Source organism: Gymnoscopelus braueri, assembly GCF_963280865.1.
Source record: "Gymnoscopelus braueri genome assembly, chromosome: 20".
Classification (NCBI taxonomy): Eukaryota; Metazoa; Chordata; class Actinopteri; order Myctophiformes; family Myctophidae; genus Gymnoscopelus; species Gymnoscopelus braueri.
The window spans coordinates 27,895,283-27,922,291 of record NC_137622.1 but is presented as its reverse complement, the minus strand read 5'-3'; the positions used below and the strand labels follow the sequence as shown (position 1 = coordinate 27,922,291).

At 41.6% G+C, this 27,009-nt stretch overlaps 1 protein-coding gene across 1 annotated transcript in view; it reads left to right on the top strand.

The window, feature by feature from the left end:
- htr4 (5-hydroxytryptamine receptor 4) overlaps positions 1–27,009 on the top strand; it is a 172,599-nt gene that overhangs the window by 29,696 nt on the left and 115,894 nt on the right. Inside the window, exon 2 of the mRNA XM_080415796.1 lies at positions 15,529–15,607. Coding sequence (XP_080271922.1) covers positions 15,552–15,607 — 56 coding nt within the window. The 5' untranslated portion in view covers positions 15,529–15,551. The remainder of the gene's footprint in view (positions 1–15,528; positions 15,608–27,009) is intronic.

The window sequence follows — 27,009 nt, the reverse complement described above, 5'->3', positions numbered from 1 at the left end:
TGCTCATTTAACTCTGAGAGTGTACAAATGGTGTTTCAGACCCACCCGCAAAGGGTCTGTGGTGGTCCTCGGACCCCTCTTTGAGAATGATAACCAGCATTTGTCACTGGTCCTTGTCTGAGAAAGGTATGATTATAAGGTTGTCTGAGAGAGGTATATGAGTTATGACACTGTCTGAGAAAGGTATGAGATTTGAGGTTGTGTTGACAAAGGTATGTGAGTTATGAGGTTGTCTGAGAAAGCTAGTGAGTTATAAGATTGTCTGAGATAGGTAGTGAGTTATAAGATTGTCTGAGAAAGGTGGGGTTGGACGTAATTGAACATGCAAGATGGAGTATGAATAGATTTAGTTGCCGTCAGGTGGAAACCTTGTATGTCCAAAACCTTTGGAAATGTGGGAAAACCTGTGTTCGAATCTAGTGGATCCAATGTGCTGTACTTATTATTTAGTCACAAGCTCTCGTTAATACTTTTCATTGGTTCATAAAGTCTGCAGAAAGATCACTTCCACTGTCATATTCAAAGAGCTGATCTACAAGCTCATACTGTGTCTGTGCGTCGCGATGCAACGCATTGTGAGCTTGTAGATTGGCTGTTTTTGCTACCTAACACGCATAACACATAACACACGAAACACAGCATAACACACGAAAACACATAAAAAGGTGAAGGTCGGAGATACAAGATTCTGCCTGACGATTAGTTTTCTCAAAGCTGACTATAGTTACAAGGGCATATTATTTTCGACGTTTATTTTCACTTTTTGCACTTTTTAATAGTGAAAATGCTTTTGGCTGAAAAGGTTAATGAATGATGAGGTGGGGGGGAGGATAAGTAAAGAGAGGATACTGAAGAGGGGAGAGGTGATAAAGGAGAAGGGAGGAGATGTACAGTAATAGGGGGGAGGAGTGACTACATTTGATTTCCTTGTGACTGCCCTGGACATGAACAATGTTTCCTCTGTGAGTTTTACTATGTTATTCTCCTGTTTAACTACATCAGGTCTTATAACTTTCAGGCAGTTTTGGGTTTATAGATGCAGCCATTTACGGCATACTTGCTTAAATATTGCTGCACGTTGGTTTCATGCCTAAGATGAATACAAAAAAAGGGAGAGCGACGAGTTGTTGTTTGGGAGAGCCTGCATTGTAAAATCCTGAGTGTTAATGTAAAAATGGACCATTTATTACCACTCTGGGTTTTGCAGTGTGCTGTTTTAGTTACTGTAAGCACTAAAAATAATTGTAACCAGTGCTCATGCGGAATATATAAAAGACCTGTGCCGGGGATGTACTTTCATAACAGCTATAGAACTCTATACAGGATTAAGACATGGAAAAATACTTTTATAATGGCTTTCGGTGAATACTGTACTATTATATGCAGCATGAATCAGAATGAATGCACAAGGACATATGGATGGATGGAGGATAAATGCCTGCAGGTAGACATACAATGGTTACCATTTTATACACAATGTAGTGTATGTACCATCTTCTCCTCTCCTCTCCTCTTCTCATTAAAAGTGGCCATTGGCTATTCTTGACGTTTACTGTAAGTCTTTGGCCATGAGGTTTTAAAAGGTTCAGTGAGTGTGTGTGTGTGTGTGTTTGGACATCGTTTACAAGGTTGTAAGCATGTGTGCATGTTTACCTAGAGTACTGTGGGGGTGTCACTTTTGCATGTGTACATCCGTTTGTATGTGGGGTGATAAGGGTGTGTGTGTGTGTGTGTGTGTGTGTGTGTGTGTGTGTGTGTGTGTGTGTGTGTGTGTGTGTGTGTGTGTGTGTGTGTGTGTGTGTGTGTGTGTGTGTGTGTGTGTGTGTGTGTGTGTGTGTGTGTGTGTGTGTGCGCGCGCAACAGTTGTTAGTGGGGGCCAGTAGATTTTAATAGGCTTTGCTGTTGATCTCTCCACCCTGTGAGTCATCACACTTATATTGGACCCAGGTATTTCCTCAAGAATGGTGGGGAGAGACGGGGAAAGAGAGAGAGAAGTAAAGCTAGATGGGCAGAATGAGACAGAGCCCAAACGATCTGCTGTGAAAGGTCTTGATGATAGTGCCCATCCTGAGTATTTGGGTTATTGAGTATTCTGACGTTCAGGCCTTAAAGATTTACTTGAGTGACTATTATGACTCTTTGGTGCTCTGAGGGCTTATGTATGGTTGTATAATGACATTATTACCTGATTTTATATTTATACTAGATGTTCAGGCCGCTACACGACCTTCAGAAAATCCAAAATCGACTCTCCTTGGCCTCCTGCAGTCCACGATCACCTCTTTGATCTTGTTGACATTGGCTGCGTTTACATGGGCATTATTTATTTATTCATTCAGAATGAACTCATTCCGAACAGAGATTCATACCCAACTGTTTACATGGAACCTGAATAAAAGTATTCCTTGTTTACATTACCCAAAGCATTCATTCGGAATTTTACTTTTGACATGTGCAAAGTGGTTCCTGCCTACGCTCGGGCATGGACCAGGGGCTGCCCTGGCTCCACTCCCTGGGGCAGAGCTTCCCTTGGTGGGCATGGGGAGGAGGCAATAGTGGCGGAGGTTTGTCGGCCGTAGGCAGGTCGGGAAGCGACACACAGACTCGGGACAGGCAGCGTTGGATGCACTGCGCCAGCCCTGATCCGCGCATCGGTGCGAGCCCGCTTTCCTTTGTTATCGCTCCTTTGTTATTAATGCGAAAGTAGCAGATCTACATGTTCAGACCAGTTTCTTTTTTTGTATTAGTACCAGACAGTTTCTGTCAACTATTCCATATAGGAATATTCCTTTGAATATTAAAAAAAAAAAGAAGAAAACCTTTTGACCCAGATCCACTGACAGCAGTATTGTGAGTCAGAGGGCCTACGGTCAAACTGACTAGTGTTCAGTACAACCTGGTAACATTTGTGACTCTACTGGCTCGCAGACTGATATTGTTGAATTGGAAGCAAGTGCAGGCTCCAACCCATACTGCACTTATGAAAGATGTAATGCACTATTTGCAATTGGAAAATATAAAGTTTGAATTGAGAGGGAGTGAAGACAAATTTTACAAGACCTGGCAACCCTTCATCGACCACTTCAATAAGTGCACGCTGACCCCTCCTACATAATAGTTAACTAAAAAAATAAAATAAAAAAAAGAGGAACTGGAGTGATTTTATTTTTCTTAATTTTTTTTACAAAAGATCTGTGCAGGGAGAGTCTGAGAGCAAGAGTGTCTGTTGTTCTGTTTTCTGTTTGTATCTGTATAACTGTTGTTTTTAATGTTGTATATTTTATTTGAATTCATACCAAATTATCTCTCATTGTCTTTTCTGGTTTTATATTTTATAGTTGTTTATACTCTTATACTCTGATGTGTTTATCATGTTACTAAAAATTCCAATAAAAAAATTAAAACAATTAAAGAATGTTCGACTATAAAAATAAAAAGCTCTGAGCAAGCAGCTTCAAGTCAAATTCGTCGTACAACTGTGTCGTGCGCCGAACACGAGCCCATCGAGAGACCACAATGCGTTGCAAATGGTAAAACTTAGTTTACTACTTGTCACATTTCTCATGTAGGAGACCTTAATTTTATTTAAACAAAAAGGACAAGGACAGGTAAACATTGTTCCTCCATCACAGGCTCAGATCCTCTGAGCGTCCGGGTGACAAGTCCGGGACAAGTCTGGGCTCAACCTTTACAGCATATAAGCTTATTAAATGACACTATGAATCATTAATTTTATCCCGCAGGAGCGAGCGCTTCTCAGCACCAACCGTGGCCGACGCATACAGAGACGTAAATAGACTTATGCTTATTATAGTCTTTAAATTAAAGTTTTACTGCATACAATATTTTATATTAAAAATAAAAATAAATCGTCATTTGATATATAATTTTCAGCCAATTCTGACAGCACTACTGCTGTCAGAAAGTGCGGACATGTGCAAAATAATGCATGTATTCCAAACGAAGAGGGAAGAGCGTTCGGAATAAAGTGTTTATATGGTAAATCTATCCCGATTGAAGCGGTACTGTATATACCACCCCTCCAAACCCGATTGAAAATTCATTCTGATCAGAATGGAATACTCTATTCCAATTGAGGTGTTTACATGTGCATTTTTATTCTGAATGAGCAGTTATTCCAAATATTAGTGGAATATACCTGTCCATGAAACCACAGCCATTGAGAGTGATATTGATATTGCCCACAAAGGATTTAACCTTAAATGAATAAGCGTCTATCCAGTCATTATACAACTGTCAGTAACTGTCAAAGGTTTCTAGATCTTCACAGCTTTCAACTTCTCACAGTGCAGAGAGAGAGAGAGAGAGAGAGAGAGAGAGAGAGAGAGAGAGAGAGAGAGAGAGAGAGAGAGAGAGAGAGAGAGAGAGAGAGAGAGAGAGAGAGAGAGAGAGAGAGAGAGAGAGAGAGAGAGAGAGAGAGAGAGAGAGAGAGAGAGAGAGAGAGAGAGAGAGAGAGAGAGAGAGAGAGAGAGGTGTGTGTGTAAGAAAGAGCGAGGGTCACATGTGTGGGAGGGTATGCTGTATGAATGTGTGCAAAACACCATGTTAATATATATATAGTAATGTATTCTTGAAGTGTGCTGTAAACACTGACAATTTAATTTATGTATGCAAACTGAGCCAGGGGTATAAAGCATTATGCTTCTCATTATCTTTATCTTCTGAAAGTCATCATCTTTATCTTCCTCTGAAAGTCAACTTTATCTTCTTCATCATCTTCCACTTTATCATCTTCATCTGTGCTTGGACCAGGTTAATTGCCACTTGTGGCTGTATATCTTTTTCTTTTCTTTTTTGCTTCTGAGAGGCAGTGTTCTCACTCAAAGGCCATGAACCGTGAGGCTCTTCGACATTCACCAGGGCAAATGTGCGCAAAATAAAATATCCGGTGTCAGCTGTTCGATAGCAACAGCATGACCAGACACATTCTGTAAGTTATTTGTCTTCCTCCCTAATTGTCTGCACTCTGTCTCTCTCAGTTCAGTCTTTTTCTTTCTTTCTCTCTCTTACCTCAATTTCCTCTCTATGCACCCCCCTCTCTCTCGCTTTCTCTCTCTGTCTACTGCTGAAACCAGTGGTTCAGTCTGTCATCTAATACTTTAGTCAATAACTTCTTAAAGCTTGTTGTGAAGTAGAAAATCAATGTTAAATGGTTTTGTTCATTCTGCAGGCCTATTTTTTTTACTTTAACTGTTTTTATTTTTTAGCAAACACGACATACATTCAAAATGGAAGTGACAAAAAGAAGAATATACAATTAGAAAAAGAATTACACTTATACAAATACCAATTTTCTGCAGGCCTATTTTATGTTATTTCATTATGACTTTATTCTTTCTTTCTATCCAGTGAGGCATTTCTTACATTTGTGCATTTTACTTACTTATTTATTTACACACAATCCCACACCACAGGACATGAGGAGCATACAGGTATTAGTGGTGCATTTCTGGTGGACACGAAACAGATTCCAGTCTGCCAGCTGGCCAGAATAGGCCAAGACTATCATTGAAATCACGTTGAAATTTAAATTTGCATTTAAATGAAACTGGAATGTCCATATTGCGGGACAGGGGTGTGTGCATTCCTCTTCCGAGCAGAGAAGAAGTCTGTGCCCTTCATTTGAATTATCTGAAGCTTGCACTTCATCTCACTCTCTTTTTTTGTATACCAGTGATACGTGGTAGCTGAGATGTGTCCAAGTAAAATATTACCTACCTGAATGTGCTGAGATTATTTATTTTTTGTATTGTCCTATCTCACAGCCAGGCAAATTCCAATTACCGGTACTGCTCTTGAGCGAACAAATTTACATATAGGAACTGGACATGGAGGGAAATTACTGTAGCATCAATCTCTGTTCAGTTTCCACAGTCTACTAATTTGTTATGCTTATGAACCCTGGTAAATGTGAAGGTTTTGGCAAGGTGTGTGTGTGTGTGTGTGTGTGTGTGTGTGTGTGTGTGTGTGTGTGTGTGTGTGTGTGTGTGTGTGTGTGTGTGTGTGTGTGTGTGTGTGTGTGTGTGTGTGTGTGTGTGTGTGTGTGTGTGTGTGTGTGTGTGTGTGTGTGTGGCACATCTTAAATAGTTGCTATGCATACAGGGGGCACGACATAATAGTGGATCTGATGTCAAACGCATCACATCTATTTTCAGGGCTTCATAAGCAAGTATTCTTAAAGGGATAGTTCACCCCAAATAAATATTTTTTTCTATCGATTAGTCACCCCATGGAGACTTTAATTCATGGATATTCTTTTTGTTTTTATCGCATTCCTTAGCCAATAATTTGATGATAGGAGACACAATGGAGACTCTTTGTGTCTGGTGTGTTGGTTTGTGTACTGGCATGGAATGTGAGTAGCAAATAGTTTGATGATGGTGAGTCAGCAGTCACTTTTTTTTTCTTATTCCCTTCATCCCAGCAGGGCAAGGCACACACTGTACAGATAATAAACATCCATCCTTTTCCCCATGGAATATATGGGCCTACAGCTAGGGGGCAGGGAGGACTAGCAGCCATTATCATATACACAGCCTTTATTTCAGTTCAACTTTATTGTCATGTATATTATAATGCAATGACATAATTGTGCTCTGGCTCTCTCTGCCTTAATACAACACAGAGGACACACCATCCCCAAATTAACATTAAAAACACTACAGACTAAACCATCAGCAATTTAAACAGATGGCAGATTGATGGAGATAGGAGTGCGATTCCCTTTGATCTTTCTAAGTCGACAATGATTTCTTTTGTCTTATCAACATCTAAAGAGAGGTTTTATCATGACACCATCTGGTTAGATCTGCCAGTTCCTTCCTACAGGCCCTCTCATCATGGTCGCTTATTAATCCAATCACTGTGGTGTTATCGGAACATTTATAATGCTGCTGTTATATTTGGCAACACGCCGGTCCTAACAGCTAGTGTAGACGAGTGTGTTTTGCTTGTTCTCACAGTCTGCGGCCTGCCTGTTATAAAATCAAATAGCCAATTACAGATAGTGTTGCCCAGACCAAGACCTCTGAGTTACAACACCCGTTTGGATGAGGAATGATAAATTGAAAGAGAGGGCGACAAGCTTTCACTGGTCAGCTGCTATATCCTCTAGGTCAGTGGTTCTCAAACTTTTTCATGTCAAGGACCCCCAAAATGTTGTATTTGGCTGCGGACCCCCCATCTCAAAAATATTTTGTTCCAGGGATTTTTCAAAAATAGCCAAAGTATAACATATGGTTAAAGTGGTTAAAATGATTGTGATGCTATATTAACTAATTTAGCTGGGGACCCCCTGGTACCCCCCTAGGACCCCTGGGGGTCCCCTGACCCCACTTTGAGAACCAATGCTCTAGGTAGGGTTGCTTATGGGTCAAGCCGATATGCCTGCCCTCAGTTAGCCTGGGATCCAGACGGAGGCGTTTTTTTTTTTTTTTTTTTTCACTTCGCTTCTACGTCTGGCTATCATCCTGTTTGACCTGGATTTCCAAAAGTCACGATTTACGTAGGCAAGTCAGGAAGTGACTCGAATTTTACATTGAAAGCCACTGGTCCTGCCCTCCTCATAGAGTTATTTATCTAGAGAGCGGCGACCCTGCCCCCAACCTATTCATTTCAAGGAAATTTGCCCACGAGCGCATGAAGCACCCGGAAGTACCTCTGCTTCCTGGATTGGCTCCAACGTTGGAGCCAATAGAGCAGATGCGGAAGTCCTGCAATACCAGCTTTGGCCATCAGGCTTCTGTGGCTTCAATCATTCTCCGCGGTTCTGGGAGCTTGGCCCTCCCCCACAGACCAATCTGAAGTCGCGGCTCCTGGGTGCCCGTCCCGACTGTTCTGCCCCTTGGAAATAGCAGCATTACCAGACTGAGAAGCAAAGTGAGAAAACATAAATCCACCGAAAGGAGCGAATCAGTCTGGATTTTAGGCTAGCCCTCGGTTGGATAAGCTTGGGTAACAGTGAATGCCTAGGTGAAGATCTATATCCATTTGTTCAGGGTAGCATAATAACAGCAACAGCGTACCATTCAGGGGACGCTTTCCATAAAGTGATGTATTTTTCATTGTGTAGGCTACTCACCAAAAGTTAAAAGAGACTTGGACCTGCAGGTATGATAAAACAATGTTGGGATCAATTCCCATGAGAGGTCAGGGGTCAGGTTACCCCAACCACCACTTTAACTTTTGGTGGAGTCCCATTGAATAGGTCACAGTCTGTGTGGAATTCCTCCAACAAAGGTCACTGTTGAGGTCTGGGTTTGGGTCATGTGGCCCTTAACAGGTTGTGCTCTGGCACAAGGTTTGCTGGGTGTCCTCTCTGGGCGAAGGGGACAGATGGTCTGGGTGGCAGACCTGAAGTACTGGGCCATACCTTTCTCTCGCTTGCACGCACGCACACACACATGCACGCACGTATGGACGCACACACTCACACACTCTTACAGTACTCTTGCACACTGACAAGAGACATTGGCTGTGATCTGAATTCGTACTGCTTCTCATTCTCTTTGATTTTCAGTGTGTATCTATATATGACCTTCTAGCTGAAGCTTTTGCTTTCTTTTATATATTTCTCTTCATTATTCTTATCACTATAGTTATTATCATTATTATTAAAAAATAATAAGCTATCATAGTTAGTTATCATAGACGACATGTCTATGATAAATAACTGATTACTGCAGTGACTGTTAGCTCACTATTGCAATGACATAGCACTGTCTCGATATCTGCCAAATCTACTAACATACTTAACTGTATAAATGTTTTGTCATTTATTATTATAATAGCAGCCTTCCTCCACTTTCTGCCTGTTGTCAAGAAAGATCTGCATTAATTAGCACATGCCTGCAACCCCAACTGAGCTACCAGTTTTTGGCACCCACCCATTGTTCATTAAACATAGCTTTTCTGCCTTTGCGCTACACAGTACAATACCAGTAACAGAAACCTCGTTGGCGTTGATAATAGACAACACAATATGTTTTTTGCAGTCAACGGGCTGGCATTGACAGCACTCACAGACTGTATTATGTTTGCAGTCAGCGAGCTTGTAATTTGTTATATCAAGGCGAGCGAGGGTATTGTATGAAATGACTAATGAGGGTACGAGTGAGGCAGGCACTGCCAGGCAGAGAGATGAAGAGAGCTTATCATCTACAAAGTATGTTGGCCACTTACACTCTAGAAGAGAGCATTGGCGATGGAAGTTGTTTTCTGTGTAATTTTGAGAATATCCTCCTGCAGCTCATTTCTTTGAGCCCTTGGCAAGAGCTGTGTGTGTGTGTGTGTTGTGTGTGTGTGTGTGTGTGTGTGTGTGTGTGTGTGTGTGTGTGTGTGTGTGTGTGTGTGTGTGTGTGTGTGTGTGTGTGTGTGTGTGTGTGTGTGTGTGTGTGTGTTATCTGGACATTTGGTTCTGGACATTTGGTTCAACAAGTTTGCGTTTTGACCCCACCATCATCAATGGTTTCTTTGCATTCTCCAAACCTGATCAATTAAAATGGAGTGGAGGTTTTTGTCCAGTTAACAACCCAAGAGAACCTTCCCAGTCTGAGACTTAACTTCTTAAAGGGATTGTAGGCAACATTAAGCCTACATTTTAAGAATATTTATATATATATATTTAGCATTTTTTCCCCTCTATCAGCCACTATATAATGATGCTGGGGTGTTTTCCTGCATTGAAACACAGTCCTCTTTCTGAAATCCGTATTTTTGACATCCGGGTATCCGGGACGTAAATGCATGGACGCATCACGCATGAATGCATGTGCGCGTCCGTGCCCGTGTGAAGTGTTTGGGTGAAACCGAATGGGACCGAGTGCAGCCGACAAAAATGGAACGAGCCGCCATTGTTTTCTCTGTAGGCAGTTTATACTTCTTACTTTCGGTTTTAAAACGCTCTCAAATTTCTTTTCTGAGGCATGGAATTTACTTTTAAGATATCGTTTGGATAGAATTTAGTTGTTTAACTTCATATATGTGGTCAATTTATCATGAAAGAGCCTATTTAAAAATAAAAATTCAGAGAACCGGCAGGGGCGGGCAGTGACATGCATTGTATCCGAATAAAGCAACCTATTTTCGGCATGGCCCGTTTAGAAGTCCCCCCTGCGTCACCCCCTGGTGGTCGGGGAAACAAACTGCTGATGAGGAGGGGGGGGGGAGTGCAGGTGCGGTGTTTGACAATATTTTTTTTAATTTTTTAAATCTCTGAACTCGCCTACAATCCCTTTAAACTAGATGCTAGGCCAGAACTCAAGTACCTTTTATCTTATGCCTTATGCGTAAGTCACTTGAATATCATAATTTAGAGCTGCCTGCAACTGAAATTGGTATTATAAAGTATGGGTTGGATTGTCAGGCTCGGCTTAGGAGTCTCAAAGCTCTTTATACATCACACATTCTGGCAGTAAGACCTGCGTTGTTTTTCTATCTCCGTCTCTGTCTCGCCATCTCTCTCTCGCCGTCTCTCTCTCTCTCTCTTTCTCTCTCTCTCTCTCTCTCGCCGTCTGTCTCTCTCTCTCTCTCTCTCTCTCTCTCTCTCTCTCTCTCTCTCTCTTTCTCTCTCTCACTCTCTCTCTCTCTCTCTCTCTTTCTCTTACACACACACACCCAAAGTGAAAATACATGAAGTGGAGGAGACAAGAGATTACAAGAATCGAGCTTGGAGGCAAGAGACAAGTGGAAGCCACCATTAGAAAGACTAAAGATCACTGAGGGTAGGACAAAGAGACAGCCGTCTATAGCATAGTTTAGAGAATCCCTTAAATTGGAGCAGAGCGACTAAAGGCTTAAACAAAGACCTCAAGGAGTGTAAGTTGAGCTCCCCCCCCCCCCCGCCCCTTTAAAAATAAAAGAGAAAAAAAATGTCAGGCCCTGTAAATATTCAAATTTCACTTTATACTGTCTGAAAAGTGCTTTGTGCAAATACACATAGTCACGCACACATGCATGAATATGCACACAACTAACATTTGTGCCCCATATCAGCGATGCATTTGGGACATTGCTCTAAATATGTATAGTGTGTTTAAAATGGTAGTGAGCTATTTAATTGGTTTCCTTACTGCACTGTGTGCTGTTAGTGAGCTGAATAAGTAATGTCACACATGCATGGATTGGATGCGTGAGCAAGCGCACGCTTTAAACTAATAAAAGTAATGTTTATTCCTCTTTCTCCATGCTTAAATCCAACAGAGACCGAATGAATGAATGAATATTTTTTTTCCGTGTCTGGACAATTTCTTGACCCATCCCAATTAAAACTAAAACAAAAACATTCAAATGTATACGCAACCAGCAACTCATAATAAAACCTGATTATAAACAAGACACATACAGTACACATTCATATAGATCTGCACATAGAATAAATAATTCTATTCTAATGCTCACTTGTTTGACGATCGTTTCAATGATCAAAGACTACATTTATCTGTGCATGTGAACATCGGCAAAAGAACACCCATAGAATAATAAACTGTCTTCTACATCCATAGAATAACAAACTGTCTTCTGTAGTCAATGAAATAGTGAGTCAGGGAAATATGAAAGAAACGTTGAAGGAATTAAGTACACTCTGGGGTGTACTGGGAAAGCAATTCAGCCTTGGTCTTTTGCCAGAGGGACAGTACAACTTGGTGTCGTACTGTCTGTGTGGCTCTTCAACCTTGAACACACTCACCAACTCAGCAGAACACAGGGACAACCAACCTCAATCCTGTCTCCCTCTTAACCCATGAAGACCGGGAACACGTCTGTGTCATTTTAGATTTCTTTGGCTATTAAAAAAATGCTTATTGCCGCGCGATGAGCTTGTAGATCTGCAATTTTTTAGAAACATTTTGAAAATGTGTGCAAATCTTTGAATATATATATACATGGTCCGTGGCCAAATACATATGATTTAGGGGGTCCTTGACATGAAAAAGTTTAAGAACCACGGATATATATTGCAACATACGTTTTTTCAAAAAAACTAAATGTTAGGATTTAGAAGACATTTGTAGAATCTCTTCAGAAGCAAACATTTGAGTAAAAAAAATTGCTTAGATAAAATCAAAAAACACAGATGCGTTCCCGGTTTTAATGGGTTAAACTTTTTTAATTTATCCCTCCCTCCTAAACTGTATCAGTCATCATGTCTCCCCCCAAAACGTCTGCCTACGTCTGCCCTGTGTGCTCTGTGCACCCTTCCTCTTTGTACCCCTGCAGAGAAATAGAGAATGTTGGTCCGTCCGTCGATCTTCTTTCCGTTTGTCAGTCCCATTAGTCAACCAGTCTTAACACATTTGGTTCAAACACTATCTTGAAATCTATGGACTGATTGCCATAATATTAGCTGTGCACCTTCATGCTCCCAGGAGGATGAACCTTACTGATTTTGGTGACCCCCATGGCCTTTCCTCTAGCGCCACCATCAGGCCAAAATATGCATTTGCGCACAAGGTGTGAGTGTGTAGCCTTGGAGTTATCAAGATACACGAACACCTATTATCCATCTATAGCTAACAAACCATCTTTGCTTGTCAGCTTAACTCATTTGCCAGCAGCAAGGTCATGCTAACTTTCTGATCGAGTGATGGAAAAAGACCTGGTGCTGGTGTCTCTCACCATCCAGAGACTGGTTGCATTATGCTTCGCTATATAGCCTGTCTCTCTCTAGTGTTTTGTTTTCTCTTTTGTGATGCTTTTGACCGTTTCGAAAGATGAGAATGTGATAGACAAAGGGGAGGTAAGAAGAAGACAGCAGTAGGAAAGAGTCCTGTGACAGTTAATTAAATGTGTCTGGAGGAAGTTATGTTCAGCACTCAAACACTCCACCTCCTCTACCTCTCAGCTCTGTTTTTCAGTTTATTATCGTTCTATCTTCTCTTTTGCTGTCGCTCCCTCTTCTACCACAGTGCCATTATCTGCTTCTCTCTTTATCGTTTAGTTGGTAATTTATCTCCCTCCCTTCCTCTCTTTTGCCTTCCCTCTCCTTAACCCCTATATCTGTCCCTATATATATGTATATTGCTCACTCTTGCTCTCTCTCTCCCTTTCTCTCTCTCTTCTTTCCCTCCTATCTCTCTCCTTTCCTCTTTATCCCTCGTTCTCTCAACATTATCTCATTTCCTCTTGATCTCACTTGTCTATCTCAGTTGTCTTTTTGTCACTCTCTTTTTCTCACTTATCTACCCTCTGTCTATATCTTCCTCTTCATCTGCCCCTCCATTCATCTCTCTCTTCCTCCATTTCCTCCTCCATTCATCTCTCTCTCTTTCTTTCTTTCGCTCTCTCTCTCAACTAACTACAAGCTAACAACACGTGGTAGCGCGACATGTTGTGAGCTTGTAGATCGGCTATTTTTGGTGCATGACACCGGCATACCACTATAAATCACCCTTAAGATTTGACAGAGTGGCCAGGCCCATCAGCATTAGCTCTTCCTTCTTTTTTTTTTGGCACTCTTCCTCTTTCCCACTGTGTCCGTTATGGAACAAAGATGCGTGTCGGGTGTCCTGAAGATGCAAGCTAATGCCAGGGCTTATTTTGGTGGGGGAAGCAGATGTCACTTGACATTCTAAAGCTATTAGAGTTATTAAGTGTTTACTTACACAGGTACTGTGATCTTAAGGAGAATGGTGATGGGCTGTATGGTTAAAGTCTTTGACGTATCAGAGAGTGTGAGATGCTCATCATGTGAACTGGTATGCATACTGCATCATCAAAACTCATTTCCGTACTCTTGCTTCCCGTTGTTAACTTTAAAGTGGCGGTGTTAATCCAAAATCAGGGACGGAATCACCTTTATTCTCAGTGTTGCATAATGCATATATCAGGAGCTTGACACTGTACCCACAGTAGTACTATACCTTTCGGTACAAGTAAAGTACCAGAAGGTACAGTATACTGTATGTGATAGATACAGTAGTGAGACATAGATAGATACAGTAGAGAGACAGAGAAGCATTGATTCATTCTTGAGATGTGGATTGTGTGTTCACAGCATGCTTTACACTGAGCAGATTAGCGTACAGCCTAGGGATGCTAATTTTGATTTCATTTCATGATCGATAACCAACTCGTTGATATACAAGCTCACAACAGGTCACACGTTGCTATTTTTGCGCAACACTGTTGTACAATTAAGTTTAAAATGGGCCTTAAGTGGTTAATCAGACTAATCAATTTAGTTGATTATAAAAAATCCATTCACATGTTTTCCCGTATTGATTTGTTGAAAACAAACAAACGTTCTTCTTGATTATTCAATAAATTGAGCAAGTAATCAATGGAATAATTAGCTAAGATGAAGTAGAAGAACTCCACGGTGGTCCCTTAGGGCCTGTTTTGCAATGCTGAATTGGAACGTGGTTGCACTCTATTTTAATGACGTGACGCGCACGTCGCTTAACACCTACACTACAGGTCACACAATGGACAATTGATATGCATCTAGGCTCATTCCTATGTTAATCCACCTGGTGTGAGTCGGGAGCCTTTGTAAACTTTGTTGAGGTGTGAATTTAAAGTTGTTTTAAATCTATGCGTGTGCCTGCGCGTGCTCCTGGTCAAATAGGTTCCTGCACGGCGTGAGCAATGCAACCCTGCTTAGGGCTCAATGCTAGCATCTTTTCTGTTTTCGCTCAACATTAAATATCTTCTCTGAAATTAGCAGATCTACAAGCTTGTAGATCTGCTATTTTCTGCTCAAGTTTTCCCAGAGTAATATGGATCCTGGGGTTTAAGTGGTTAACCCTTTATCTCAGCTGTGCTCTTCAGGCCTTGATTTGGCTGTATGCAGCAGTAGTACAGAAAAGTTTCAAGTCCTATTTATACTATTTATTTTAAGGGCAAATAGTTACATTACATTTTTTAATCCTGACCATCTGACAGCCAAATATTTCAAAGCTCAGCAAACTAACAAACAGATGGAGGTTTGACCTGAAAGTAAGTCATTTATGGGAATAGCGCATGAATAAATAGTATGTACTATATGAACAATGACAAAGATAAGAGTGCTATGTTGTGGTGCAATACTCATGCATCATGTTCTACTATCTAGCTGGGGGCTTTTGGATTTGACGTCTCTGCCTCTTACTAGTGGTTGATTCTGATAGAGGCAAATGTGAGATTTATGAAAGAAATTGCAGTGTATAGGAACATCAGCCACAGTGAACTGCCTAAATGATTAAGTGCTGGTGACATCAGTCCATATGGTGGAGATGTTCTGACTTATGCAGCCAGAGGCAAATCTATAAGGTCATCGTGAGTTGTGCATGTGCACTCATCTCTATCTGACCTTCACAATGTTCCCTCCCGGCAGCAGTAAACGGACATTTCCAGGGTTGACGGTGGCTCGGTGGTCTCATTTACGTAACTATTGCATTTGAATGGATCTATAGGAGTTTAAGCTTGTGCTGTTGGACTCATTGTGGTTGTAATTGTTCCTCGACATTGAATATCGAAAAGCTCTTTATGTGTTGGATGGTAATGGCGACTTGTTTCTTTCTCCTACAGGGACTCTCTGCATTTATGGTTACATGAATGTCAGCGCTGCAGGCCAGATGCCGGTGATGGAGGAGCTTGTCAGTGAGAGGTGAGATTTCTAATGTCAATACTGTATCTATCTAGTTATCAGAGAGTGGGCAGTCCGCCCCATTTGTATTACAGTATTTTGTTTTGATTGGCAGTGCAAGGACAGTACTGGAGAGAAGGTTCTGGCCAGACTTGATCAAAGGCCAGCAGGGGGGATGAGCAAATTCAGGGTAAAATATGTGTTTGGTCGCATTGTACAAATAACCACAAGGTTCCATGGTTTGCCCTGATTTCCTTCTTGTTAAACATGTACAACCTAGGCTCTGATACATAGCCTAACCCTGAGGGCTTGCTTTATTTAACGTTCCTTCTGAAAATGGACGTTTATACATCACTGACATCCCATCCAGCTCAATCAATGCCGGTTTTAACTTCAAACCTGAGAACAACATTGGCCAAAAATTCATAAAAGATTTAAGTTGGGAACGATGTAAGGTTGGAATGGAGCATCATGGGTCTCCAAAGCGGTCATTATAAGCAACAGAAGCCCGTAGTGAATGACAGCTCAGAGTCGGGTAGAGTAGAGTAGAGTCAGTTACATCCAGCTGTGTGAGCTTATTCTGGAATAGCGCTGTGACGGTGGAGTTTAATGCGGAGCACAAAACGTCCACAAACAGAATTCTGTTTTAGGTTCTGAGTGGGTCCAGGTGCTGTTGGATGAAGTGGAGGTCCATGTTAACAGCATTGTCTACCAACCTTTTTTCTCTGTAGGTTAACTGCAGTGGTTTGAGGAGGGGGTCATAATGCAGACATGCAAACGTGTAGCTTTTCAGCTACAATAGCCGTTTTGAATCCAAATAGGGCAATTGTGTGACACCTGAAAAAACATGTCGTCACCTTTTTCACCTCGGGCTGTTTGCATGCCTGATAATGGTTGTGAGGTGGGACAGCACAAGGCTCTCAAAAATCAGGGTGGCTGGTCTCAGCTTTTTGGGATACAGGATGATGGTGGACGATTTAAAGTAGAATCGCTTCCCTGAAAATTTCCATGAACACCAGAGATGGCTAATCTGTACAGTGTTTCAGATGATGTCCAATGTCCATCTCATCTGGACGAAGACTTAAGTTATGAGAACACCTGCGAGATCTTTGAAGAGCAGTGGGTGTAAGGGTTGGAATTTGCTCATGGGTAGAAGGTAAAATGCATTCATACAGCCAATCCAGGGTATCAAATTGTTAAAGGGGCCACACCATGAATTAAAAAAAAATATATTATATATAAATATTGCCCCCTAATACGTTTTAAACAGGTTGTAAGCCTAAAAAACATCCAGATATTTTTTCTCACAATCTGACTGTCTGTCATTCCAAGCTTTTTCAGCTGCAATACCAAAACGTCCTTTTGGGCAGGGGGGGGCTACTGAGCAATTCTGTCTGGCCATCATCAATGCAATGGCAAGGCAAGTGATGTCACTTGCCTTGCCATTCTGAAATGGCCTGTTCAGACACGCCCATTCTGAAAATCTCTGAAATGAGAATGAATGACTGAATGTTAAAAAAAACATTCATGGTGTGGCCCCTTTAAGTAGAAAAAGTGCTCCTATTGTGGCCTCCTGGTGGCACTATAATAGGCCAATGTGAAAAGGGTGCCATTTCTTCCTAGGCCTTTCATTGAGGCATTTTGTTCAAAAAAATTGTTTTGCAAAAGTTAACCTGATGGTGGCCCTACAGTATATGCTAGGGTGGGTGGGTGTGTGTGTGTGTGTGTGTGTGTGTGTGTGTGTGTGTGTGTGTGTGCGTGTGCGTGTGCGTGTGCGTGCGTGCGTGCGTGCGTGCGTGCGTGTGCGTGTGTGTGTGTGCGTGCGTGCGTGCGTGCGTAGTTAGCGTATGTAAATGTTGGGTGTCTTTATCAGAACTACAGTATGTAATAAGAATCGCCTGAATAAATTATTAACAACAAATACAGTAGCAAGCAAACTAATGGTGGCTGCCAATGCTGTAGTTTCCAAAACAGCAACCAGTGCTGTAGCTGTGGCACAACTACAAACTAGCAGACACTTTCCTTCATAGTCTCTGACAACAGTTTGGGTGAACATTATTGTCTTCTATCATAGGACTCGCATTACAGTATGTCTTCTCCCGATGTGACACCAGGGCCCTTCATGTACACTTTTGCCCCCAGGCTTAGAAACTGAAAGAACTTCTCTACGTTTGAAAGTTTTAAATGCTTACGGAGAGGATCCTCTTCCTGTATGAGGAGGATTGAAAAATCGATCCGTCGTAGGGGTGCCAAGATGGCCGAGATATATGTAGAGGAAGTGGGCCGCGAGTAATTTAAATATGTGCAGATGACAGCCTTGGCAGCAACCAGTAATAATTCAAAAAAGGCATTCTGGCAGCATCACAGTAAATAAGGAGACAACATATTGAAAAACTGTACCACTTAATAAAAGTTAATGTTCACTCTAGTGATGCATATTTTAAATAATTCCATTGACCGATGAGCCATAATGTTAAAGAACATTACCTGACTCCCAGCTTAGTGAATTTACCTGACTCCCAGCTTTTCTTCCCACAATCCAAAAATATTACACCACCACAAAGTGAAGGCACAGTACAATGTAGACTGTCAACGTTAGATTAAAAGGCAATGTAATTAAAATGGTTTAGACTTTAGAGAACATTTTCACTAGATGTCCGCCCATGAAACACCCTTGCTATAGGAAGAGCTATAAGAGAAACAGAGAAACAATATTGTGTAATAATGGCAGTTGCACAGAACCCAGGGGCCAGCGTCCGAGTTGTATATTGAGGCTATATAGGAAGTGACAGTTCATATGAATGGCCTGTAGTCTCGCCGTTTCACCCCTGCTGGTGTCAGAAGTAATTAAGCTCTTTCAACCATGATATAACCATGATATGCATTTTGGTAAATTATAGTCCCATTTATTCTTAAATTGATGATAAAGTAAGGTATGCTGTAGGAGGGGTGTGGCAACCTTGTGATGATTTGATTGACAAGCTACACAACCAATAGCATTCATTCCCCACCCCCACTCTGGTCCCAACACATAGCATTCATTTCAGAGTGCATAAGATATAGAAGGCGGCGGATTTGAAATAGTTGAAAAATTGGCTTAATTTACGGTCTGTAGAGTCTATGGGCGTAACGTTGTCCATATGTTTTACTGTACAGAACTTTACCAATTATATAAATTATTTCTTAAATATCAGAATTTTTTTTTGTCTCCTTTGACCGCACACCCCTGTGACACCAATGGCTTAGCCAGTCTTCATAGACCAACACTGTTATTGCACCGCACTGCTGTACCACCTCTGGAGCAAAGAGAACAATCTTGGCACACTTGTTACCAAGATTGAGACCACATAATTAAGACCACATAAACATGGTCTTAATTAACAATTCTGCATATGAGAGAAAATACTATATACAGGGTCACATGAGAAGTATACAGTTTCCAAAACAGCTTAACAGGTGCCATTAGTAAACTATGAATAAACAAATTGATTTACAGACGGACTGATCAAGCTATCAATCAAATCAATGACTTACATGAATCAATTAATGAACAGACTTATTATTGGCAGCTGTCTGATGGTGAAAATAAAGTGAGAAAAAGCAAGCAAGCAAGAATCAATCAATATAATTCCTCTTCCAGCAACCTGGCAACCAATTGCAAGCTCCATCATAGCATCAGGCTTTGGTGTCGACTATCTATCAGTCGAGTGTCTATCCGTGTTATTGAAACCAATCATCCAGAAAATAGGAGTTTGTGAAAGGACACCTGGTTGAGCTCCCAGCAAAATGGTACCACAGCAGAGAAAGTTGGGGAACTATCTGCTCTCTGAGGAAACCTTTGACTGAGGTGACTGTATTACTGATAGAAGGCAGACTACTCCAATAGTATATTCAATGTAGTTGGGCAGAAAGGCAGATTGCTTCAAATTCATATACAACACCTCTATTTCAAGTTCAACCATGTACGTATGTAGGGCAGCACATGTATAAACTGTAGGCCAACAAGAGGCTGCATCACAAATCATTTTCACTATTGTCTCATTACCATAATCGTATCTCAAGGTTACTGGGAGCCAGGTGTCATGGGCACCATCTCAACTGGTAGAAATGAGGAGAAACCCACTCACAAAAAAAAGATAGCATGGAGCTATGACATGCTCCATTACACCTCGACCTCGTCCCCCCTTTCTGCCTTGGTCTGTCTATCTGGTTGTCTCTATTTGGATGGGATTTAGTTTCTCCTTCTTCTTTTTTTTTTTTCTACAGCACTATTCAGTAATGTTTTTGTCTACGCCAGGCCAAAGGCGTGGCAGAGACTATGTTTTGCACCCTGTCCGTCTGTCTGTGAACAGTTAATCTCCGGCACCGTTGGCCTGATTGCAGCGAAACTGTGCACGAACACTCCCTGGGCGCCAGAGCAGAACCTCTGCCCCGAATTCTTCAAATTGGCCTGTTGTAGCACCAGAAGGGGGCGGAATTTTGCTTAACATATTTTTTGGTATTACTCCTACAGATTTTGGCCAAACATCACGCAAATTGGTACACAGTATCTTTATAGTCATGTGATCAAGACGGATCTGTCCGATTTTTCATATTCCATCCTGATTGGCTAACATTGGCTTCCAAAGTTTGCAGGAAGAAATGCCACCCTTTTCACATTGGCCTGATATACTGTAGACACACACAGCACACACGAATGACAATGCACAATACACTCATATGCACATGCACCCCCCCCCCCCCCCCACACTCACCCACACAAAGGCAAATTTGTACATCCACGTATGTACAGCAGCTGTGCCGAGCAGAATACCCACGCAGATTAATTATGTCGTCAATATATCCGTTGATAAAACCCGCATCCAGCTCTGGGGCCATATGTAGCCTGGTAAACCACCCCGGTCACGGAAATAATGTGATTTCCGCGACTGGGGTGGTTTACACCAGGGTAATATATATGAAGGTTGTGAATAAAAATTATGATGAGCACAAATCTACGCAAAGATTATTATGAAAATGAAACTTGATGTGAGAAAGGTTGTGCGTTACCAATCTCACCATATCTGTGTTCTTCAGGGGGTGTTTTAGCGACTCGGGAGGGGAGAGTACGTAGGAGCATTTATAAATGTTTTTTGCTGTTCTTAAACTAGTGTAATCATCATTTTAAGACATGAAATTTAAATGTCTTTTCAGTTCAATGCACTTTTTCCCCACTCATGCAAATCATTCTGAATGAATGTGCTGATGCCGATACATTAAAAAAAAAGAAGAAAACTTTGGGAATTGCTGTCTCCCTGGCTGTTTGGCCAGGAGCACCAATCATGCTCTGGTCCAGTGGAGAGAACTCTACAGTCCCCTCTCCTCCTCCAGTGGCTGTGTACTTGTGAGCTGTGATCCGATTTGAGCTTGGAAGTCCTACCGCTTTCTTTTATTTCTTCCACAAAGCATTATTGTATAGTTACTGTACAGCACAAGCCAATTTATCCCACTTCCTTTTTTTGGGTTTGAAATGCCACTAGTACACTGCCAAATTATATTAATCATTTGCTGCCTCCTCGCCAAATCTTTCAATTGCACAATCTGGGATGTTACATTTTACCTACATTAATATGAACTTAGGCTTGGAAATTTAAAGGATATTAATGGGTTCATTTTGGGAGTTTTTCTGACATAGGGGCGAAAATGGGAGTGGATATGTGTGCATAACATAGTTCCACACTGATGAACCATGCCATGGTTTATGACGAAAAACAGGTGCACATTTTTCGTACATCTGAGGAAAAACATACGTACGGAGGAATGCCAAACAATGTGTACGCATCCATTTAGTGTGGATGCTGTGGAAACCTTCATACATACTGTATGGCTCCTCTGATCTCCTGCCACTATTATCCTCTCAAGGCGCAGAGTGAGAGAGAGGGAGAGAAAGAGAGAAAGAAGGCAGGCTGCTGGGAGAAGTGCAGAGCGCTCCATTAGGCATTGTTTCCCAGCCGCTCACGTTTGGCGCCTGACAGGGTGATTTATCTCACCTGTCACTGGCATCACTGCCAGCCACAGGTTGTATGGCCTAGACCTGCAGCACTTCTCTCCGGTCCTCTGATCACTCTATCTTTTTCTCAATTTTTTCTTAAATTGTAGATACCTGACCAGGATTTTCATGGGTCTGCGGGAGGTTTTTGTGCTTAATGAAAGTGGGTAAACCTGGAATTGAGGTTTTGACATCAATTTTACATAAATCTTAATTCACAGTAAAAGTTCTCAGTGTTAATTACACTCCGATGTGTGTACAACTGTACTCAGATGCACCCATGAGGGTACATTTGTGAAGACTTTTATGGCATAGCATCTTACAGCAGAGCCTTCCTGTCAGTCTGTCAGTCTGTGTGTATGTGTCCCCGGCTAATCTCGCAAACCACTGGACCAATCAGTGCTGAATATCTTTCACATATTAGGAATATTTCTTTTTTTGTGAATATTTTTCACATTTTGTGAATTTATCATCTCAATCAGGCCTGCCTGCCATCCTTCCATGTTTGGGCAAGACAACATGATTTCAGAGATCCACAGGGAAGCCACGCCATTACGCAGCGAGAATTAAAATAAATATTTTACCGAGTTGAACATGAACAATGTTACACAGTAACTTGTAGATCCAAAAATAATTAATCTTCCAGCAGATAAACCAAAGTGAAAGCAAAAGGACCTGCTTGGACACGTCATTAAATGAGTTATGACTTATGAGTAGGCCTGTCATAATTATTACATAATCGCCTAATCACAATTATTAATAGAGATAATTGCAATTATTTAGCAAATTATAATGTTTAAAAATGTTCATGCATTTTCAAACATAAAAACGAAATAGTGGAAATTGCAGATCTAGAAGCTCACAACCTGTCATGACGCTTTGTGAGCTTGTAGATCGACTATTTCCACTATTACTTTTTTTCCCTACAGTAAGTATAACGTTATTCAATATGGCAATAATGTCTTTGCATATTCAAGTTATTTGTCATATCTGCCCTGTGCAATTTGTGTTTGCATAGGCTAACACATAGGCTGTACACGCAACTAGTTGTGCGACAATCGTCAAATAAAATGTCACGATTGTGACAAAGTGAAAACCTCAGTCATGAGTTAGATTCCGCAGATGCTCGGTGAAGTGAATGTGATGTGATTACACTTGGTGCTAATATAATCAAACAACATCTGCTCTGCATGCACTGCGAGGAAACCGAGAAGAAAAGCCTGAGAGAGGGCCACGGCCGGGAGACAAAGTGTTTGCGCTGCTTTCCTGTGATAAGCTTAATTGATTACAAGAAGAAAACAATCAATGGTTATTCACATTCAAGCTAAATCTCTTGGAATGCCTCAGCTCATTCCAGAGCATTTGCCTTGGAACCTGTCCCAGATGCACACCGCCGGTCTGGACACCGTTCACCCCCAGTTCCTGACAGTGTGCTGACACGTTACGAAAGAACAGTTGTAGTAAAGGGTTACAAAGTAGGACTGCCAAACAGTGGGGGGGGGGGGGGGGGGGGGGGTGGAGGTTTGGCTGCTTTTCTGTTTAAACACATACAGTATGTCGCATCGGAGTGCAGAGCAATTAATTCATTATGTGACTGGGGGGGGTCCTGCTGTAAACCAACGCACCAAATCTTTTCATAAGGGGAATGACCTCGTTTATACAGGCGCGCGCGCACACACGCACGCACGCACGCACGCACGCGCACACACACACACACACACACACACACACACACATATACATACACACACACACACACACACACACACACACACACACACACACACACACACACACACACACACACACACACACACACACACACACACACACACACACACACACACACTTATATTTAATAGTGTGTGTCCAAACATCATTGTCCAAAATAACCTCAGTGCACTGAAACGGTAAACGTCACTGGGAATTTAATTATAAATAACTATAGCATCATTATGTTCTGTACAAAAAGTTTTCATATCGGACAACATTCATTGATACTGATATAGCCAATATACAGTAATGGCCAATATCATCTGACCATGATGTTGTAATATCTAACTGTAGTGGCATAGGCATGGTCCAGAGGTCATTTTAATGGCCTTTTGTGCAGCAAGGGAAACACTAGTATTTGTTCTGGGTCCCACCAAAGCGCTGTGTGTGATCCACTGATTAAGACGAAGATCAGCCAATCAGACCAGAGAAGGAATTCAATAATGACCAATTTGCTGACAGAGATATACAGTACAGTATACTTACAGTGCTAATGCTGTATTAACATAGTACCAGAGACGAGCAGCTGCTTGCAAACAAGTACCTGCTATAGAAGCTATCAGTGACTTTGGTTTCTAGGACGGTGGTTCTCAACCTTTTCTGGATCAGGGCTCACTTGAAAATCTTGACCACTTAACGGCAGCTGTCGTGTTAAGTGGTCAGATGAGTCAGATGGGCTCTAGGACATCAGTTGAACACCACTGATGTAAACCTGATGGCAGACTGGTGTTTCATGAAGGACTGCAGTACAGAATGTCAGGAGACATACAGTATTTACTAGTTTAGTTAACCAAAGAGGTATTTTTTAAGATGTGTAACAGGTGAGATCATTAATACGATATCACAGTTCTCATTTCCTCACCTGAGTGCAGAGAGGTAGTTGGTGCGTGTGTGAGAGCGTGCGTGCGCGAATGAGCGAACAAACGAATGAACGAACGAGAGAGAAAGAGCATAACACAACACAGTGATTCTGATGTATTGCATACTGTATACTCTGAGTCTGATGATACCGTTTTCTAATAAAGACAATGTAATAGTACCTTTTCCCCTCTTGTTCTGCAGCTGCTCCCTCTTCTCTCTTTCCATCACCCAAGAGCATCACTGAAAAAAATTATTAATCCTTTTACAATGTTAATAGGCATTTGGAATTTGACCCCAGATTGTGATTTGCTAATTGTATTTGTAAGAAATTATGATGTAATTGACACACTAATTGATGAGCAAGTTTTCGTCAAGTCAAGTCAAGTTTTCGATAAAAAAATTGCTCTTTTCAAATGTGCAACGGGTTGTGCGATGAGATACAAATTAGAATGCCCCCAGTGCCAACTTTAACCTTTTGGACACTGCTACCGTAGCATCACTAGTGAGTTGCACTTCAGTAACAGCCTGTTTGTGTACAGTCTCAAAGTTACTCTGGTAGCAGTAGAACAGGTTTAGGGTGTGAGGGGTTGGGGTCTACAGGGAGAGAGAGAACTACACCAGTGAGTATAGTGTTACCCACCAAATAGAACACGGTTGAGAAAAGGAAGGCAGGTCTTTTATTACATCGACTGTGATGAAACTGTAGACAGGCTTTATTGCTTATTTAAGAGTGTTCCATCTTTTATCCCATTTCATTGCTGACTATCAGCAGAGATGATCACAACCTATTTAGAAGTGAAGAGATCCATGTATTGAATGCAGTCACTTCCACTTACAGTAGGTTATTATGTTTTTCTTATTTCCTAAATGAGATGGTGAATTTGAGTTGACTATATTTTTGTAATGCATTAATTTGAATGGAATTTGTTACTTTCTAGACTTTCTATACAATACAGCAATACAATAAATAAGTAGTGGATACAGACTGACACAGTCAATGACGCAATGTTGTTTGTTTGTTTGTTTGTTTGTTTGCACAAATGAAAGTGAACTGAGTCATCTCAGCATTTCGAGAGCTGTATTGTGGCCCACTTGAACAGCTTCATATTGATGATGAATCATCATCCAGTGACAGCAATGCCCAAACAGGAAGCAATTCTGGGCTGACACTAACACCACATAATAGTAGTGTCTGAAGCAATGACAGAATAACGCACAGGCAAAATGTGCACGTGCACGTGCCCATGGCCCTGGAGCCAATGGGGGCCCTTTGGTCATAAGATTTATGTAATAAATGGTTGGAGTAAAAATAATACTAACTGTTGGAGTAAATGTTATTTCGAAAATGTAGTATTGAAATTGTTTGAATGTTTTGTAAATTAACCGATTAATCAAGTTCAATGGACTTGTATAGGAGCGGGCGTGTCTGATCAAATGGATATCAAATATATATGAATAAACTGAACCACTAATGTGAAATAGATCATAAAAACACAACAAATGGATAACAAAATTGTCCTTTAAATGTTATGTTATTTTAAAGTGTGAGTACTGTTTGGTGTATTGTCCATGGCATTGTGCAGTGCACCTCTGTCTTCCACCTGTGTGACAAGCTATAAAACGGTTGTATAATGTATGTGACATGTGCTGCTGATCCCTGCAACAGTGTCTCTCCATCGCCAACATATCCTCAGCTATATGCTCAGTGGCGTAACGCAGAATCGCGGGGCCTCCCCGCGGGAGTTTGACATGAGGCCCACGTATGTGCGTGCACAACCTGTGCGCGTGCAAGTTCGGGTCTAATTCGGTCTAATTCGGGTCTAATTCGGTTCTATTTGACCAATATAAATCAACTTTTTCTTTTTTTTAGCTGTAAAAATATTTGTATCAGCAGAATCGCGGGGCTTCCCCGAGGGAGTTTCACGTGAGGCCCACGTACACGCGCACGTCTAATTCGGGTCTAATTCGGTTCTTTGACCAATATAAATCAACTTTTTTCTTTTTTTTTTGCTGTAAAAATATTTGTATCAGCGCAGGCGGGGCCCCCCCTGCTGGTGGCCCCCCCGCACCACATCACTTGCTACCCCTCCGTTACGCCACTGTATATGCTTCATGCCTCTTTCAGAACGTCAGTTGTGTGACTCACATACATGTATACCTGTAGGAGGACAGCATTAATTAGCTTTCCAACATCTAGCGATGCCCTGAGTACATTAATATGGAGACATTTTGGCAACAGTCTCAATACAAGAGCCATAGTACTGTATGTAAGCTTGTAGCAATTTTTGGAGGAGAGGTGAAGTACATGACTCCATGGGGGAGCGTTAGCAAAAGCAGATTGTATTGGTTTGACCCTGATTGCCTTTTTGTGTTTGGGGAAAATGTCGAGCTATGTCTGGATGTTAGGACAAGATTATGACAGAAGGTAGGAGGAATTACTGTGGGTCACAGACACTTGGTTGAGATGAGGTTACTCCACAAATTCACCTTTTCAGTCCCTTGTCTTTTCATCTCTCTCTCTCTTTCTGCCAGTCTCATGCCTCTCTGTCTGTCTCTCTCTCTCACACGCACATACACACTCACGCCATACACACTTACTTCACTTACTGAAGCATGTGCATACCGCGCAAGAATCCCTGTAGCTATATTTGCTCTCAATATTTACTCAAGATCGTCTCAGTTCTTGAGAGCTCTCTCAAGATGTTTGTCCTCAGGCACAAGGCTCAGCACCACACTCCTACCGACAGCAGTCCCAAGTTAC